Below are 16,273 nucleotides of genomic sequence, written 5' to 3' on the forward strand. Positions count from 1 at the left end.
TTGGCAGTTTATAGTTCTTGGTGTCTGTAAAGAAGAGGCAAGTGGAGAAGGGGCTGCATTGAGACAGTATGGCCTCTTATGCTAACAGGTAGCTCGATACTATTGTAAATGTTAAAAGTCTTCCTTAGAGATGGCTCTGGCTTTTCTTTGGCCCTCCTGGTGACTTCCTTTGGACTGTCTTAGAAAGCAGCCAGGCATGCACGTTGGCTACGTGTGCGGTGAGCTCTAGCACTCTCCCATGCTGCCCTAGGACATGGGCTGAGGTTGAGAGTGTCACAGCGGCCAGGCGCTTGTGCGAGTGCAGCCCCAGGAACAGAGGTTGGTGAGGTGTGGGTCAGGACTGCAAGAAGGCATGGGCAGGGATCTGGGGTCTTAGAAAGGCCAGGCGTCAGCAGGCAAGTTGAATGAAGAGCACTGCCACACTGAAGCCGAGCCACAGAAGGTATAGTTGGTGACAAGAAAGATGGCAGGGAAGAGATGGGAAGTGACTAGTGATACACAAAGGGAGGGAGCAGAGGACCCAGTCGGGCCCTTAGTGTGGCCAGCCTGGGGCTGATTAGTTGAACCCTTTTTTGATGAGTTATGATCACTTGCTGTGAAACACCCTTTGAAGTTAAATGTCACTGGCACTTTTGCCTTCTTGAAGTGAGAGAAGCAGCCAAGTAGTGCTCAGTGTTAGAACTGTAGGACCCTAGGATGCAGGGCTGAGGGACCATCCGGCTCAGCCCCCTTGTACAGAAAGGGATACTGTGGCACAGAGAGACGTGAAGGAGCTGAAGTGACTTGTCCAAGGCCATGTAATTTGAATTTCTCTTGCAGAAGTAATGCCTATATCTTGTTGCTATCTTTGAGGCTCTTCCCAAGAAAGCTAACCTTACTCGGGGCCTTTTCCATTTACTCTTCATCCCTGTGGGATACCATAACTGGGGGGACAGGAGAGAAGCAGAAGTGGTAGCTGCAGAGGTACGCCCAGTATGTACAGGGTGTGCCAGCTCAAGGAGGTCCATCCCAAGGGGTATCTTTGTGCGGTTCTTAGCCTTGGGGTTAAACTTTTTGGTCTTTCTCCCTTTTGTCTCCCTCCTGTCACAACTGTCCTGCTCCAGCTTCAAGCAGCTGTTCAGTTAATTTACTGGATACAATTCATCATCATCATAATAGCATTAAGTAGGCGCTTCCCAGGTAGCTCTGTAGTAAAGAATCCACTTGCCAGTGCAGGAGACCTGGGTTCGATCCCTGGGTTGGGAAGAACCCCTGGAGAAAGAAATGGCAACCCACTCCAGTATTCTTGCCTGGAGAATCCCAAAGACAGAGGAGTCTGGCGGGCTATAGTCCATAGAGTCTCAAAGAGTCGGACACAACAGAGCAACTGAGCACACACATGGCGCTTACTATATGTCACATACTAAACCCCTTCAGTCCTCACAACACCCACAAGATAGATGCTATTCTTATCCCTGTTTTACAGATGAGGAAGCTGAGGCAAAAAGAGGGTATGTAACTTGCCCAATTTCAGACAGCTTACAAACGAAAGCCATGATTTGGAACCAGGAAGTTTGGCTTCAGAGCAGTGGCTTCACCAGTGTGTACTTCTGCCTCACCTCGGCTGGAGGAACAGGGAGTGGCTCATGGTACCCTCAGGTAAAGGGCACTCGGTGCCAGGTCCCAGGTGGGCGGGGCACACACTCAGGATCATAGTGGAGGAAGAGTTGGTATCCTGGGTTTGTCTTTCCAGCAGGAATTTGTTCAACTTAGAAGTCCCTCTAAGTGCCCACTCAAAGTTTACCTTCAAAAGGTAGTTGTGTGAGACTGGGGCAAATTGTTAAAAACTACCATCTATGCCAGAAAGTACAATTTGACATGCCCTTTTTTTTACTTATTTAATGCTGTGTGGGAAACCAAGCTGTCAGTTCGAAATGACGGCCCTACATCTTGGCTTAAGGATTGAGCTGTAGCTCTGGAAGCAGTGTAGGCAAAAGTGTTAGGAATAGCTTTCTTTGGGGTTTGTGTGTATGCTTCCTGCCTTTCTCCTCTAAGACCTTTGAGGTCTTAGGTTAATGTCATATAGCCCCCAGGAATTTGGCTAATTTGTCAGAACACGAAGTCCCTGATGGGGCAGGAGTATGTGTGTAGGAAGGCAGCCATATGAGGGCAGAGCTGGTAGGTTCTTGAGGTCATTTAGGTCAATCAGACACTGGGAAAGACTGAAGGCAAAAGGAGAAGGGGGTGGCAGAGGATGAGATGGTTGGACAGCATCACTAACTCATTGGACATGAATTTGAGCCAACTCTGAGAAAAAGTGAAGGACAGAGGAGTCTGGCATGCTACAGTTCATGGGTTTGCAGAGTCAGATGCAACCTAACAACTGAACAATAAACAACCTCCTTACTATGGACAGTGAGGGCCCTGGTCTCAGCTTTCTGGCAGTTGAGAAGGTATAGAACCCAGCACTTCCCCTGGTCTCTCAGCAGTACATCGGGGCATATTCCCTTCTAGGCTCCCTGGCTCACCCAGCAGCTGTGCTGTGTGGGACTCTGGAGCTAACACCTGGATGTCTGGTCTGGTCACTGCATTGACGTAGCTTGTGGTCCTCATGGGGAGAGCAGCTTGCTGCTGGGCTCTGAGAATACAGGCTGTTAGAGGCACAGCCCCTGCCTTCAAGATCTGCGGCTAGCAGGGAAGATGAGATGAGACCCAGGTGATTAGAAAAGCAGATAGCATGCAGTCCGCATGAACTGCACATACAGGGAGGGCTCCTTCAGGGGGCCAGCTGCGGCTATTCCTCAGGGCGTGGAGGTGTTACTATGAACACGAGAGACAGAAGTAGAACAGATGAGAGCTCACATGCATGCTTGAGGCATTGACGGGCGGAAACACAGAGTGTCAGGAGAGGGGTTGAGGGTGGCAGGTAGTTAAGGCCAGATTGTGGAGGACATTGGCTAGTAGGCTGAGGAGTTTGTTGTGTTTCCTCATGGGTCAGTGGTTCTCAAACTTTGCCCTCAAGGAATACTGTTGTTTCAGGAGCTGGGCCAGAGATGGTACTGTGAGAGCTCCTGATTTGCTGGAAAAATTAATAGAATTTCCCAATTTAAGTTTTTCTTGCATCCTTTTTTCTAAAACTCCAATTGCTGCTATATCTGATCCTACTATAATCAGGTTCCAAAGTGAATGAACTGGTGACAAATGGATATTTAACTAAGGAGGTCAGCAGCCACTGGCCCTCCACAGCTTTTGTTTACTGAATGGGTGTTGAATACTTAAAAATGCTGTCTGCTAGTTGTTCCTATTCCTTGTTTATGTGTTAGAATTAACCATGTCAGTATATCCAGAATGTTCCACAAACAGTGGCATGGCGTCCTGAGGCCCAGGTCTTTGGGAGCACCCTCTGGCAACAGGGAGATAGATACCATACTGGCCTGTGTTGAGGAAGGCCTGTTACTTGATCTAGAGGAATAACATAAGCTGGCGGGGTGTTCAGGACAGATGGAGAGAGAAAAAACGATGGAACCGATTAGGAGGCTATTGCAGGAATCCTCTGGCCTTATGCCCTGAATAGGTTTGACTGAAAGCTCTTTGGGTACAGAATGGGTCCCCTGAGACTGTGGAAATGGGTCCGGTGCTGTGGGCGAGGCTGGCAGAGAGTGGGGCTCGTCCTCCCAGGATAGTGCGGGAGCCACGCTGCCGGCAGAGCCTGGGCATGTCTGTACTGGGCTGGGAAGCTTTGAATGAAACCCCAGCCGTAAGAGCTCTCTGTGCTGTCTGTGTGAAAGGGGGAGTCAGTTTGGTTGCATTTCACACCGTCTCTCACGGGAGTGAGAGGGGTTTTTGTTTTTGGTCCATGTAAAGTGTGCTTAAGAGGCTGGGAAACCTGGAGAACACTATTGCTTATAACAGATGGATTTGGTTAGCTGTTGCTGAACGAAAGGAGACTTGACTGATAACCTTGTTAAATGCCCATTTAGGGTGATATATTGCTCCAATTTGTATAGCCCTAGGGTTTTAAAAATATTTTGTGGGGCACCCACATGAAGAAGAGTTGCTGATAGTCCTTGGTTTATAATGGCACTCTCATGTGAGTTACCTGCTCAGAGATGGGAAGGGTAGGAAACTGTGAAGAAGTCAGGCTTTCAGGAGAGGTGATCTGCCCCAGGGCAGAAAGCAGGTGGTAGAACTGGACACAAACCAGAATTCTGGCAAATATTACTTGTTAAGAACCTACTAGGTACATTATCTATCCTTCTCTAATACAACAGTCCCCAACGTGGGTATCAGCCCCCCTACTTTCTGGAAGAAGAAATGGGCTGATCAGAGGCAGTTGGTGAGATATGAAACCTGAGCTGACTCCAGGCCTGAAGAGCTTGGCATTTGCACCAGGCTGCCCCCCAGTATCTTCCAGCTTCTCTAGGACTCTCTCCTTTGGTTCGCCTTGCTTCAAAACAGCAAACTTGTCATAGAAGCATGGAAGAGTGATGGGTGATAGAAATAGGAATTTATTGGGAGGGAAGCTGGCATTTACTTTCGTTGGTGCCCAGATTGGTGAGTAGTCAGGTCATGGTGAGGTCTTATCTGTCTGGGCTTCCCCATCTTTGCCTCCCACAACTGGTCACGTGGTTTTGGGCGCTCAAGTCCAGCTTGGAGGGCTGCATGGGGAACTGTGAGGTCTGGGACCTGGGCTGAGCACTGAGTGGGCTGGTCACCAGGACACTAGGGTTCTCATCCTGGTTCTAATATGGTCTCGGGGTGCCCTGGTCACATTCCTTCTCCTTTTAGGCTTCATTTTTCTCATCTGTAAAATGGCAAGTTGCACTTGGTAATCTTCCAAGATACCTTCAAGCTTCAACCTGTGTGAATGTGTTGGCAGATATCAAACAGCTTAGGAAAATGGAGACAAAAACCACTTTGGAGAGCTGTGCTGAGTGCTTTACAGACATTATTTCATTTAAGCTTCATAACCCCATGAGGTATTGTAGTATTCTCCACTCACCAAATAAGAAAACTGAAGCTTACAGAGCTTAAAACACTTGCCAAAGGATTCACAGCTAGTGAGTGGTGACCTTAGCCTGAAGTATACCCTCAACCACATGCCATAACCTGAGTTCCTCTCTGGGAACACAGTGTGTGTGCATGCTAAGTCGCTTCAGTCGTGTCTGACTCTGTGGCTCTGTGGGCTACAGCCTGCCAGGCTCCTCTGTCCACAGGATTCTCCAGGCAGGAATACTGGAGTGGGTTGCCATGCCCCCCACCCCCAAGGGATCTTCCCAACCCAGGGATCGAACCTATGTTTCTTATGTCTCCTGCATTGGCAGGTGGGTTCTTTACTACTGGTTCCACCTGGGAAGCCCCTGGGAACACAGGGGACGTACCTAATCCAGCCTGACTGGGACCGGCTGCAGTGAAGGGGGGGACGATGAGACAGCTGAGCTGAGTCCAGTCAAAATCAACCAATAACGAAGCATATCCCAGGTGAAAGGCCCAGCGTGGCCAAGGCACAGAAGCACCAAGAACATGACACAGTCTGGACTCTAATCCCTCAGGCCCCTTTTAGCCTGATTCCTCCATTCTTGCTGAGGGAAGCAGGGGGCTTTGTACTGGATCTGGTCTGCACACTGGCTTACTTTTGTGGCATTTAGCAAACCGAGGTCCAAGAACACTATGCCTCTTCTTTAGCAGTGGAGGTGGAGGTGAGCCTACCTAGTTATGAGGCCTAATTGATGTTGGGGAGGCTCCTAGAGCGCTTGGTGAAAGGTGCCCTGTAAATCTCAGACAATGAAGAGTTCTGCCACATTCATCACAGTGTTTAATGTCCTGATTGATCTCCAGGGTAGTCAATTTCATTTGCTTGTTTCAGGATGAATAGGCAGCCTGCTCCCCTATGCTATAGCCTGGGGCTCTGCATAAAATTATGCCAGCGCTGTCTCTTTGGTAGTTTGCAATAAATTTAGCAGCAAATGTTCCATCATTTTCTTTGGATAATTAAATTAACTATTCACCAAGAGACAATACTAAACTTTTCGGTGCTGGAGCAAAGGGGAAAAAAAAAATCCAGAGTAGTTATGAATTCATCATTCAGTTTATGCCATGGAAATGTAGGTTTGGGGTTTATACTGGGAAGAGGAGAGGAAGGCAGATGAGGTGCCTCCTGAACAACAGTGCTTTAACTCAGGGTGACTCTGGGGCATTCTTTGTGGGGGAACCAGTGGGGATGTATGAGCAGGGTGAGCTCAGGAGGAGCAGACAGTGCCTGGGCTGGGTATTGGGAGTGGGGGTGGGGCACACGTCCTCTCAGCCCCTGTCTACCACCCTCTTCTCGCACCAAACTATCAGCAGCAGCAAGCCGAATAACTGAGCTTGTCCCGGGCAGCCTTCCCCGGAATTGCTGAACGTGGATTGGCAGCACAACACCCAGGCATCCATTATTAATAAGGATGGTGTCTGTTGGTGTCTTCCTTGACACATTCTCAAAGGGCTTTCCCTTCCATTATGCCGTTAGCTATCCCAGCAGCGCTCACAGGGGTGGGTGGGGGTGGAGGGAATGAGAGTTGTTATTCCTGCTGCACGGGGCAAGGGTGCAGACCCAGGGATTCGCTGGGAGCCACACAGCAAAACAGACAGGGTTGAGCTGAGAATCCGGGGCTTTGGCACACACCCTGTGTGCACCACAGCAGCTGGGGGGGAGGGGGGAGGGGGCTGTCCAGACTGTAGCCCTGAGATGTCCTATCAAGCCCCCAGAGTTGTTGGGTGTCCTTGTTAAGCAGCTCTGTGCAGGAATCCTGTTGACTCATTAGTAAAATGTGCTGTCACCTCAGTCATGTCCGACCCTTTGCAACCCCCTGGACTGTAGCCCACCAGGCTCCTCTGTCCATGGAATTCTCCAGGCAAGAATACTGGAGTGGGTTGCCATGTCCTCCTCCAGGGGATCTTCCCAACCCAGGGATTGAACCCACGTCTCTTATGTCTGCTGCTTTGGCAGGCGGGTTCTTTACCACTAGTGCCACCTGGGAAGCTTCTTTCTAAGATGGCTTCCCTGGACCTCATCTCATTTGAGGCTCTCCTCAGCTTACAGAGAGTACAGCCCCACTCTTAGTCTCTTTAGAGATGAGGAAATCACACCAGAGAGGAATGTGGGGGCAGCACCAGGGCAGGAGCTTCAGTCAAGCACTTGAAGTGAGAAAGGTGTTGCTGAGCTGAGAGTCACGGACGGAGTGAACAGCCACCATGGTGAAGGGAATCCCAGGCCACTGGCCTCTAATTAATTGTACAAGGTCTGTGAAAAACCCCAGTCTGTATGACCTGATCTGAACAACCAAGGTTTGGGTTGGAGGGCTAACTGGAGAGGGGCCGGTTGTGTCCCTCAGGGAAGGCCTTACAGCGCCCCAGTCCTGGGTGGACTGTGAGCCAGGCCTGCAGGGCTTTGGCCATGCTGCTCTGGGGGCCGGCCACCAGCACTGCTGACTCTGAGCCTTGTCTTGGCTGCCAGGTTTGGCATGTCAGGGAGCCAGCCAGGCCACAGGACTGGCTCCTCTCCAGCTTCAGTGGCAAGGCAGAGCCAGGAAGCTGGCCCTGCAGGAAGGGCCACACAGCTCTGCAGGGAGGGTGGGCAGGTCCCTCCAGCCTGAGGAGCCATGCAGGCTGACTGCTCCCTCTCTGGCTCTCCTGATGACACCTGGTTTAATTCCACGAAGTTCGGCTCGCCACATCCAGCATGGCATCTAATCCTGACAGACCTGGGTTTGGATTCTGCTCCTAGTTCAGCTGTATGCCCTTGGGCAAGTCATTTCATAAATCATCCTCTGTCTCTGTAAAGCAGGGAAGACAGCACCCACTTTGCAAGACTGTGATAGAGAGGGAAGACCACAAGGAGCCCCCAGCACAGCAGCAAGTGAGTAAGTGGGAGCCATTGTTGTGCCCACCCTTTTGTTGGCTTACAGGAGACGGCAGCTGCTACTAGACCCGCCTCCCTTCTGAGAGAGCCCCAGAGTGTGCTCCCTGAGTGAGTCGACGCGCAAGGAGGGGGTCTTTCCCAGAGCTGCAAACCTCCCGGAGGGGCTCAGGCTCCATCTCCACCGGCGCCCAGCTGCCCACTGGCCGTAACTCTGGGCTATGGCGCCCGGGGGAACCGTGAACGCCGGAGCGTCTACTCCCCGCCTCCTGCACTCCAGGCTGAGGCTCCGCCCCGCGCCCGTCCGCGGGACGGTGAGTGGCTGCCTCTGTCCTGCCCGCCCTCCACCTGGTGACTGTGGACTCTGCCCTCAGAGAGGTCAGACCACGTCTAGTCTCCGCCTGCTTGTGCAGCAGCTCTAACGCTGTCACCGCCTGGGCAGCCAGGAAGGCAACCGTGAGTGCTCAGGCACAATGTCACCTCACCGCAGTTTGGAAACGCCCTAAGAAACCAGCTCTTAAAAGTGGAGCTCTTCTAGGTGGGGAAACAGGGAGAGAGTGGAGCCACTTGCCTACCATCTTACCCCACTGCTCTCCTCCCAGCCCTTTGCTTTCAAAAGCTCTACAACTTGGGAGCCCCAGGCGGATCTGAGCTCCAGTTTCAGTGCCTCTCTTATTGTGTAACCTCAGGGAAGTTTCTTAAACCTCTGAGCCTTGGGTCCTACACCTGTAAAATGGGCCAAGTGATACTACCTCACAGGGCCACTGGAAGGGTTAAAGGAGCCCAAGGGGGTAGAGGCCTTACAGAGTGCTCAGCCATGGCAGCTGTGAATAACTCTGCTGCTGGCGATGGAAGGCCTCAGATTACAGCCCAAAACAAGCTCCGTTTGACACTGTTCCCTTTAACATCTTTTCTGACAAATGCCAATCTCCCCATGAATAAGGAGAATGTTCTTTGTGGCCTGGGGGCAGGCAATCAGCCCATTTAGAGCGGTGACCTCACCAAGAAATTCATTTGAGGTAACGGGAGTCCTTGAACTGAAAAAAATTCTCTTCCCTTTTTCTTCTGGACATCAAAAACAAAACATAGTCATAAACAAAACCCCTTGGAGGCTCTTCAGCAAGGGACACACTGATCAGGCTCAGAAACCCGGGTCGGAGTTTGGGGAGCTGACACACTGAGGAGGGGGGAGTCAGAGGCTGGGCCTGGGCCTTAGCATGGCTGTGAGGGGTCTGGGGGCAGGTGGCCAGCATCCCTGACTGCTCGTGGGGAATGAGAAGGGGGCCAACATTCATGTGCGTGGCCGGGTGGATGGTGGTGCCCCAGCTGGGAACCTGGGAGGAGCAGCAGGCTGCGAGCAAGACATCTCACTCAGCTTTGGACCGCTTAAGTTTGAGATCCCTGAGGAACGGAGCCCTGGGTCAGGGAGCTGTGTCTGGGAGTTGTTGGCAAGGAAGACAGAATTCTGAGGTCCTCTGTGGTGGGGAGATGAGTGAAGAGAAGGTACTAGTCCAGAGTCACACAGCCAGGTAGTGTGAGCACTTCCCTCCTGGGGTCTAGGGCTCCTCTACAAAGGCCTCAAGGATACCGGAGAGGAGTTGGGGGGCTCCCTTTGTGGATTTTCAAGGCCAGCCCAAACCCAGAGAAGCTACCCTGGGGTCCTCACCTGGACTAGCAGCCAAAGGAACACCTCTGCCAACCGGACATCTCAGTGCAGGTGGTTTTTATTATTAAAGCCACGATTGGAAAATGATTGCCACCCCCACCCCTGCAACCCTCCCACCCTCCTCCAGACCCATCCCCTGATGTCCCAAGAAGGTGGAAACTAGATTTGTCTCGAAAAGACTCAGAAACGCTCATGCCTAAATGAGAGAATGAAGACAAATGAGATAGGCTCAGATGGTGGTCTGTGTGTGATTGTGTGGGCTCCACCCGGGATTCCTGGAAAAGACGGCTTGGGGTGGGGCTGGAGAGCCCCTGCTCACAGTGCTGTTCCCGAGGGTCCAGGGTGCGCGTCGGGAACCAAGGCAACGGAAGAGGCTGAGCTGGCCCCCACGCTCTACCCTGCTGAAGCTGGGCCACAGGCTGGTTTTTGTAAAAGTGGTTTTAAAAAAAAACCCCAGCCACGAGCACCACCCTCCCCTGAGCAGGGTGAGAGGAGGCGCCAGCTCTGGGCTTTGAGGTCTGAGGCATGTGGCCTCCTGGCCTGGCGTCACCTCCCTGGAGGCAGGCAGCACCCTGAGGGAAGCCAGGAGGGCTCCTGGGCCCCTTGTGTGACCCTTGGTGGCCACCGGGGCCCCGGGGGAGCATCGAGATGGCTGTCTCCCCGCCTCCCTCCCAGCCTGCCTGGAGGCTCTAGGCTTCAGGGACCCTGTGCAACTTCTGCTCTTTGGATTCCAAAGATCTGAACTTTTCCTCCAGCACAGGTGCAGCTGGCTGGAAATGGATGAGAGGCTTGATCTGAAAGACAGTGAAGCCCTCCCGGTTCTTCTGGTTAAACAGACTCACCCTGTGCTCCAGCTCAGGGCTGGGCTGGGCCGAGCCCTCTGGGCTGGGCTGGGTAAGGGGGGTGGAGTCCAAGGCCCTCTGGGAGGGGCAGGGGTCCTCCGACAGTGGGGACAACAGGTCCTGGACTGTGGCCTCTGCCGTATGCTGCTGAGGTGGCAGCGGGGGCAGCGGCAGGGCAGAGGGGCTGGGCCTGGAGGGCGGCTCCTCGCGGGCGGTGCTGCAGTCCGTGGAGGAGCCCAGCGTCTGACTGCTGTCACTCTGGGCGCGGGTGCCGGAGCTGCGCGTGGAGCGGGTGGCGCTCTCGGAGCTGGCGCTGGCACCGGTGCCATCGCTGCCGAGCTTTAGGGGCACGTCGACAGAAAAGAGGTCAGAGGAGACGTTGGGCTGGTGGATGTCGATGGCGGCCGTGGTGACCACACACACAGCTGGCTCTGGGACACCGCTGTCTGCAAGAAAGGAGGGATGCGGGTCACACTCCACCCTGGCCGCACCTCTGCGCCCTGAGCGGGGCGGGCCTAGGTGGTGGGGGTGAGGTGAGTACGAATGGCTTTGCTGGGAGAGGCCTTGGGAGATGGTCCAGGTTTCCACTATTTGCCACCTGCCCTGAGGGAGAATTATGCCTCCTGTCAAGTGCAGACGTGACAGGCCTCAGCCAGTCACCTGCAAGAAGTGACCAGTGGCATTTCCTGGAGAAGCTACATAAGCCAGCTGTGCTCTGCCCGTGTGGTCAACACTGTTCTAGAAGACATGACAACTGTTCTGTCTGCTGGGAGATAGGGTAAAGATGACAGCCTGGGCAAAGAGCCCCCAGTCAGTGTGCCCTGGCCCTTTGTTGGTTTATGTCAACCACTCAGGTGTGGGGTTGTTGTCACTGCAGCATAACTGAGCCCATCCTGACTAACTCAGCAGAGTGTGCTATGACAAGGAATCTGAATGTCATGGTCATCAGGACTCAAAAGTTTTAAATGGGTCCAGTGTGAGATTCATGACCGGAGCTGTGCCCTCAGAAAGCTGATGAATTTCTACAGGATGCATTGTAAGCGGAGGGTGGAGGACATCCCGGAACGTCTTCTCTCTAAGTGAGAAGTATCAAGGGCCTGAATTACAGTAGGTGTAGTGTGGGCAAGGCTTCTGTCTAAGGCGGTAGGGAGAGTGGGCTGGGAGAAAGCCTCAGGCTAGAGACGGTGGTCTTTGAGATCAGCAGGTTGGATAAGGCTTCGGAAGAGGAGAAAGGGAGGGAAAGAGGCCTTAAAGGGGCTAAATTGCAGAAAAGACAAAATTCAGATGTATTCAGCATGACCCACACTATAACCTAGCCTTAGAATGGAGTTTACAAGGATTTAAGGGCTCAGCAGTAAAGAATCTGCCAGCAATGCAGGAGGCTGGGTTCGATCCCTGGGTCAGAAAGATCTCCTGGCAAAGGGAATGGCAACCTACTCCAGTATTCTTGCCTAGAGAATTCCATGGACAGAGAAGCCTGGTGGGCTGCAGTCCATGGGGTTGCAGAGTTGGACACTACTGCGCAACTAACACTTTGACTTTTCAAGGGCTGTGAAACCCAAACCTTACAAGACTCAACACTGGCTAAAGAGAAACAAGACCCTGAAGGACTGAGTATTATTTTAAAACTCAACCTTCCTCCTAAGTGAAAACCACTAGGTCCGCTGAGACTCTCTGAAGTGCAAGAATGAAGCGTAAACAAGGACATGCCCAGTGCCTCTTGCTCCTCACACCCAGTTACGCATTATGTCACCCCCTCATGCTCATCCTGAAAGGCTCTCAGGTTGGGAAGCACCGAGGTCATTAGATGCCTAGATTCTAGCCCCTCTCCACCCCAGGGTCCCCCACGCACATCTTGGAGCACTCCCATCCCAGCACTTGAGCTCAGGTGCCAGAGTTTGCTGGAAACCCTGCCTGCGGTTATGGCTGACAGGGACCAGGAGATGGACGGCCTGGTCGAGCTGACCCTGGCCTGGATGTTAGGGGCTGCCAGGGTCACCTCTGGCGTGGGGCCACACAGAGGTTCTGGTACCTGGAATAGCACCGACACAGACTTACCACTGCTGGGCCCATTGTAGTACTGGCTGATGTAGCTGTTCATGTCGTCTTTCACTGTGGCTTCTGTGGGGGCGAGGACAGAGAAGGGTGAGTGTGAGGGCGAGCTGGACAGTCCAGGAGCAGCGGCTGAGGCCAGGTCATGCTCCTCCCCCAGTGCCTCTACCCCCATCACCATGAGGAGGCACTGCTCTCCCACAAGCTCCCTGCCACGTGGTTCTTCCAGGGGGACCACATGGCTCATCTGCCTCAGTGCTGGGCTGGGGGTATCAGGGACCCGGGTTCTAATGAAGCATCCAGCTTGCTGTGTGATATGAAGAAGCCCTTTCCTTCTCTGCCTTCAGTTTCCCCTTCTCTGAGATAAGGGTGTGGAAATAGTCCCTTGGGGCTTTCCCTGCCTGGATGGCCTGAGTCTCTGAATCCACCTGAGGTTCCCACGGTCACTGGGAATGCTCTCCTCAGTGCAAGGGCCTCAGAGTGCCATTTCAGCCGCACACAGCCAGCTGCAGAGGCTGATCATGGACCAGAGCCCCCTCGGTCTTCTACTCCACCCAGGAATGGACACAGGCGCTGGGCACCCCCAGCCCCGCTCCCAGTGAGAAGATGTAAAGCTGTTCCAGTCACATGAGATGGCACAGGAACAGGGCCTCAGAGAATTGGTTCCTTGTTCTGATGGGGTGGGAAGGGATGAGAGAGGAGAGGTGAGAACTTCAGAGAGGCCTGAGCACGGGGAGCGGGTGTGTGGGGGAACAGCAGATGATAGGAAACCCCAAAGCCATCCTAAGGAGCTCAGCCTTGCCCCAAACACAGTGAGGGACCACAGGAAAGTGTGAACAGACTCCGGTGGGGCACTCCCACGGGTGCAGGGAGAGTGGCTGGGAAGGTGTCAGACTGGACGGGAGAAGAGAGACAGCAGTGCCCAGGGGAGAGAAGACAGGTCCAGATGAGGCTGAAGGCGAGGATGGGGGTCTACACCCCCCAGAAGCCTCGGTCCGCAGGTGATGGAACCTGCTGCTCTCCGTGGCCGCCTTCCTGACGCACCTGAGGTCGCTGCAGAAGCATGTCTACCCTGACATGGGCAGGCTGGTGGCAGCACACAGAGCAACCTGGCTCTTAAAAGCTTTTTTGGCCTCTTTTGATCTTTAAATGCCTGCGGCCAGAGGTGTATTCTGCATTAATGCCTGAGCTGAGGGAGGGGCCCCAGGCTGGCTCCAGGCCCTGCTTCAGGATCAACCAGCAACACTCTTCTCCGTGGCTCTTCATAATTTATGTTGTAAATGCTGTCTAGCTCTGCAGGCTGCGCCGGAAAGTGGGAGGAGGCTGGTGTGACTGTTCCTGGCAAGAAGTGCAAGGGCCACCAGGTCCACTGGGCCAGACAGGTCTGGTCACTGATCTTGGTATTATCCTGAGGTTGTGGCAGGAGGGACCTGCAGTGTGGCTGTACAGAGCCGTGTCACGAGGGCAGGACAATAAACTCAGCTAAAGTATCCACAGACCTGTGAGTCCCACAGGGCCTCATGTGCAGGAGGTGGCCTGGAGTGAATGAGAAACACCCAGAGCCTGGGTTCTTGTGCTGCTACTGCCACTGGCCCACCATGGGAACCTGGGCAGGTCACATCCCCTCTCTGGGCCTCAGTTTTTCCATCTGTACCATGGGGGAGCGGGTGGGGCTCTCAGAGGCTGTGACAGCCAGGCTAGCTGGCTCCGGGCCCCTCAGCCAGCCCTGAAGTTCAAGAGGTGAGAGAGCAGAGTGGGAAGGGACTGGAGCCATTGAGGAACCGCACTCCCCCCACCCCACCCTGTGTGAGCGTCCTCTCAACCCCTGCCTGGGCTCTGCCCACCATGGCCTGTGGCCCTCACAGAAGGGGCCTCCTGCCTCTCTGTTGAGCAGCTCTAATAACCAGATTCATCTGTGCTCAGTGGGGGTGGCGTGCCTGGCCCTCCACCTCCAAGGAGCACAGGGCCTCCTGGGGACCTCCACTCTGTGGTCAGGCAGCCAGCTCCGTCTCCTGAGGAAGGGCCCGCTATGGGAGGCCTTGCAGATCCGGGTATCTGGGTCCTGTCCCCACATGTCCCAAAGCCACACCCCACTTCTGCTTACCACATGACAGACCTTCCAGCACTTACAAAGCCCTCACATTCCTCCCAAGAAGTCTCTTCTCCTGAGAAATGCCTGTCCATTCTTCACTCCTCCCTGGTTTTCCAGGCTCTCAAGTCACTATGGGCTCCAGATGTGACCAAAACAGGGGCAAGGGAGGCAGGAGGGAGCTGACTGTCACTGTGCCCTTCAGAGCTCCAGACTGCGGATTGGGCACTTCACACAGTGACCTCCTTTCATCTTGCTTAACAGGTGGGTCCTCCTAGAGATCTAGTGGGATCTTTCCCCTCACACAGCCTAACATCCTCCAATTGGGTTCAGCAACCACCCTACTCTGCTGACTCATGAGTCTGTGGCCAACACGGATGCCCAGGCCAGGCCTTCTCTGCAGGCGCTGGGGCCAAGTCAGCCAGGCCTTCACCACACCGTGGCTGTGTCGGCTCCACAAAGGACTTCACGTTTATCATCTCAGGCAAATGTCAGCTTGTGGGTCTCAGCCCAGAGCCTGCTGAAAACATTCTGAATCTTGATTCCGTCTACTAAGGTATTCTCTCTTGTACCTCAGTGTTGCCTATTCAATTGAGGATGCTCAGTCTTCATCAAAGCCATGGATAAAAGTAACCTGAGCCAGGTGACCTTCAGCCCAGACATCTCTCAGCTTCTGACTGGTCTGGCCAACCAGACAGCTTCTCCTGGATGCCCTCCAGCCACCTCTGACTCAACGTGTCCAAAAGAGAGCTCAGTTTCTCCGCCACCTCCACCTTGGTGAATGGGACCCTGGGACCCTGGTCATTTCTCTGTGCTTCTTCTCCATTCTCAACAGCAATTCAGCTCCTGCCGCACCTGTGACCAGTCAAGAGGCCCCCAGATGCCCTCTGCCATCCAGCCTTGGGTCAGGCCTCACGCTTTTCCCTTTGGCCTCTCATCACGCCTGCAGGGATTAACAAACAGGATTGCTCACTCCGTGGACGTGCCTGACCCAGAACCTAGATCTCCAGGCAGCCACTGCAGGCCTGTCCAGTCTGCATTTGTTCTCTCTGCTCCAAACCTGTACCCACCCAGGGGCCTCAGAGTGAGTTTCAAGACAGTCAGAGCAAGGCCTTACCCAGGCTTTCCCAGCAGTGTTGATCGCCACCACCCGCCGCTACTCTCTCTGCTTCAGGCAGGCCCCTTTCTCCACGCTGACCACTTGGGCTGGGGCTTTGTCTGCTCCCACACAGAGGCCACATTTTACTCTGAGTCTCGCCAGCACTTAGCATGGGGCTTGGCGTATACTACCAATAAAAGGATGACTGGACAGTGACTGAGGCTGGGTCTGGGGCCTGCAAGACCTCCCTGGACCATTCCCCTCAGCCTCTGAGACACTCCCTGCACCATGCAGCACACAGCCTTGCTCTTGGTCCCTGGTACTTCCTGCCCAGAGAATAATGACTGCTGGTGTCTGGGAGCCCCGACATGGGGCTGCCCACCCTCCATCTAAGAGAATCCCTGCCCCAAGGTTTGCTTTGATTTGGCACTAAGGAGCCGTAAGGCCATGTAGGAACTGCCCCACAGGAGGACTGGGTTGGCTGACCCTGGAGGGGTGAGAAAGAAGGGCTGGTACAAACTCAGGCTCCAGGACAAAACGGCCCAGGTGCCAACCCCAGTTCTGCAACATCTGCTCTGTGGCCTTAGGCAAATCCCTGGCCACTCTGAGCCTCAGCTTCCTCAGTAAAATGGGAATAAGAAATACCTAC

At 53.8% G+C, this 16,273-nt stretch overlaps 1 protein-coding gene across 3 annotated transcripts in view; it reads right to left on the minus strand.

Moving 5' to 3' along the window:
• Positions 1–9,061: 9,061 nt before the first annotated feature.
• The window catches only part of TMEM266 (transmembrane protein 266), a 129,317-nt gene continuing 122,105 nt past the window's right edge, over positions 9,062–16,273 (minus strand). For 2 of the 3 annotated variants that reach the window (XM_055418035.2, XM_055418039.2), the window contains 2 exons: positions 12,443–12,505; positions 9,062–10,830 (listed from right to left, as the gene is read on the minus strand). In XM_055418035.2, coding sequence (XP_055274010.2) covers positions 10,232–10,830; positions 12,443–12,505 — 662 coding nt within the window. In that variant the 3' untranslated portion in view covers positions 9,062–10,231. The remainder of the gene's footprint in view (positions 10,831–12,442; positions 12,506–16,273) is intronic. The other variant, XM_055418037.2, reaches the window with a different exon arrangement.

This window comes from Moschus berezovskii, chromosome 21 (genome assembly GCF_049115385.1).
Source record: "Moschus berezovskii isolate FMDL1 chromosome 21, NW_MosBer_1.0, whole genome shotgun sequence".
Taxonomy (NCBI): Eukaryota; Metazoa; Chordata; class Mammalia; order Artiodactyla; family Moschidae; genus Moschus; species Moschus berezovskii.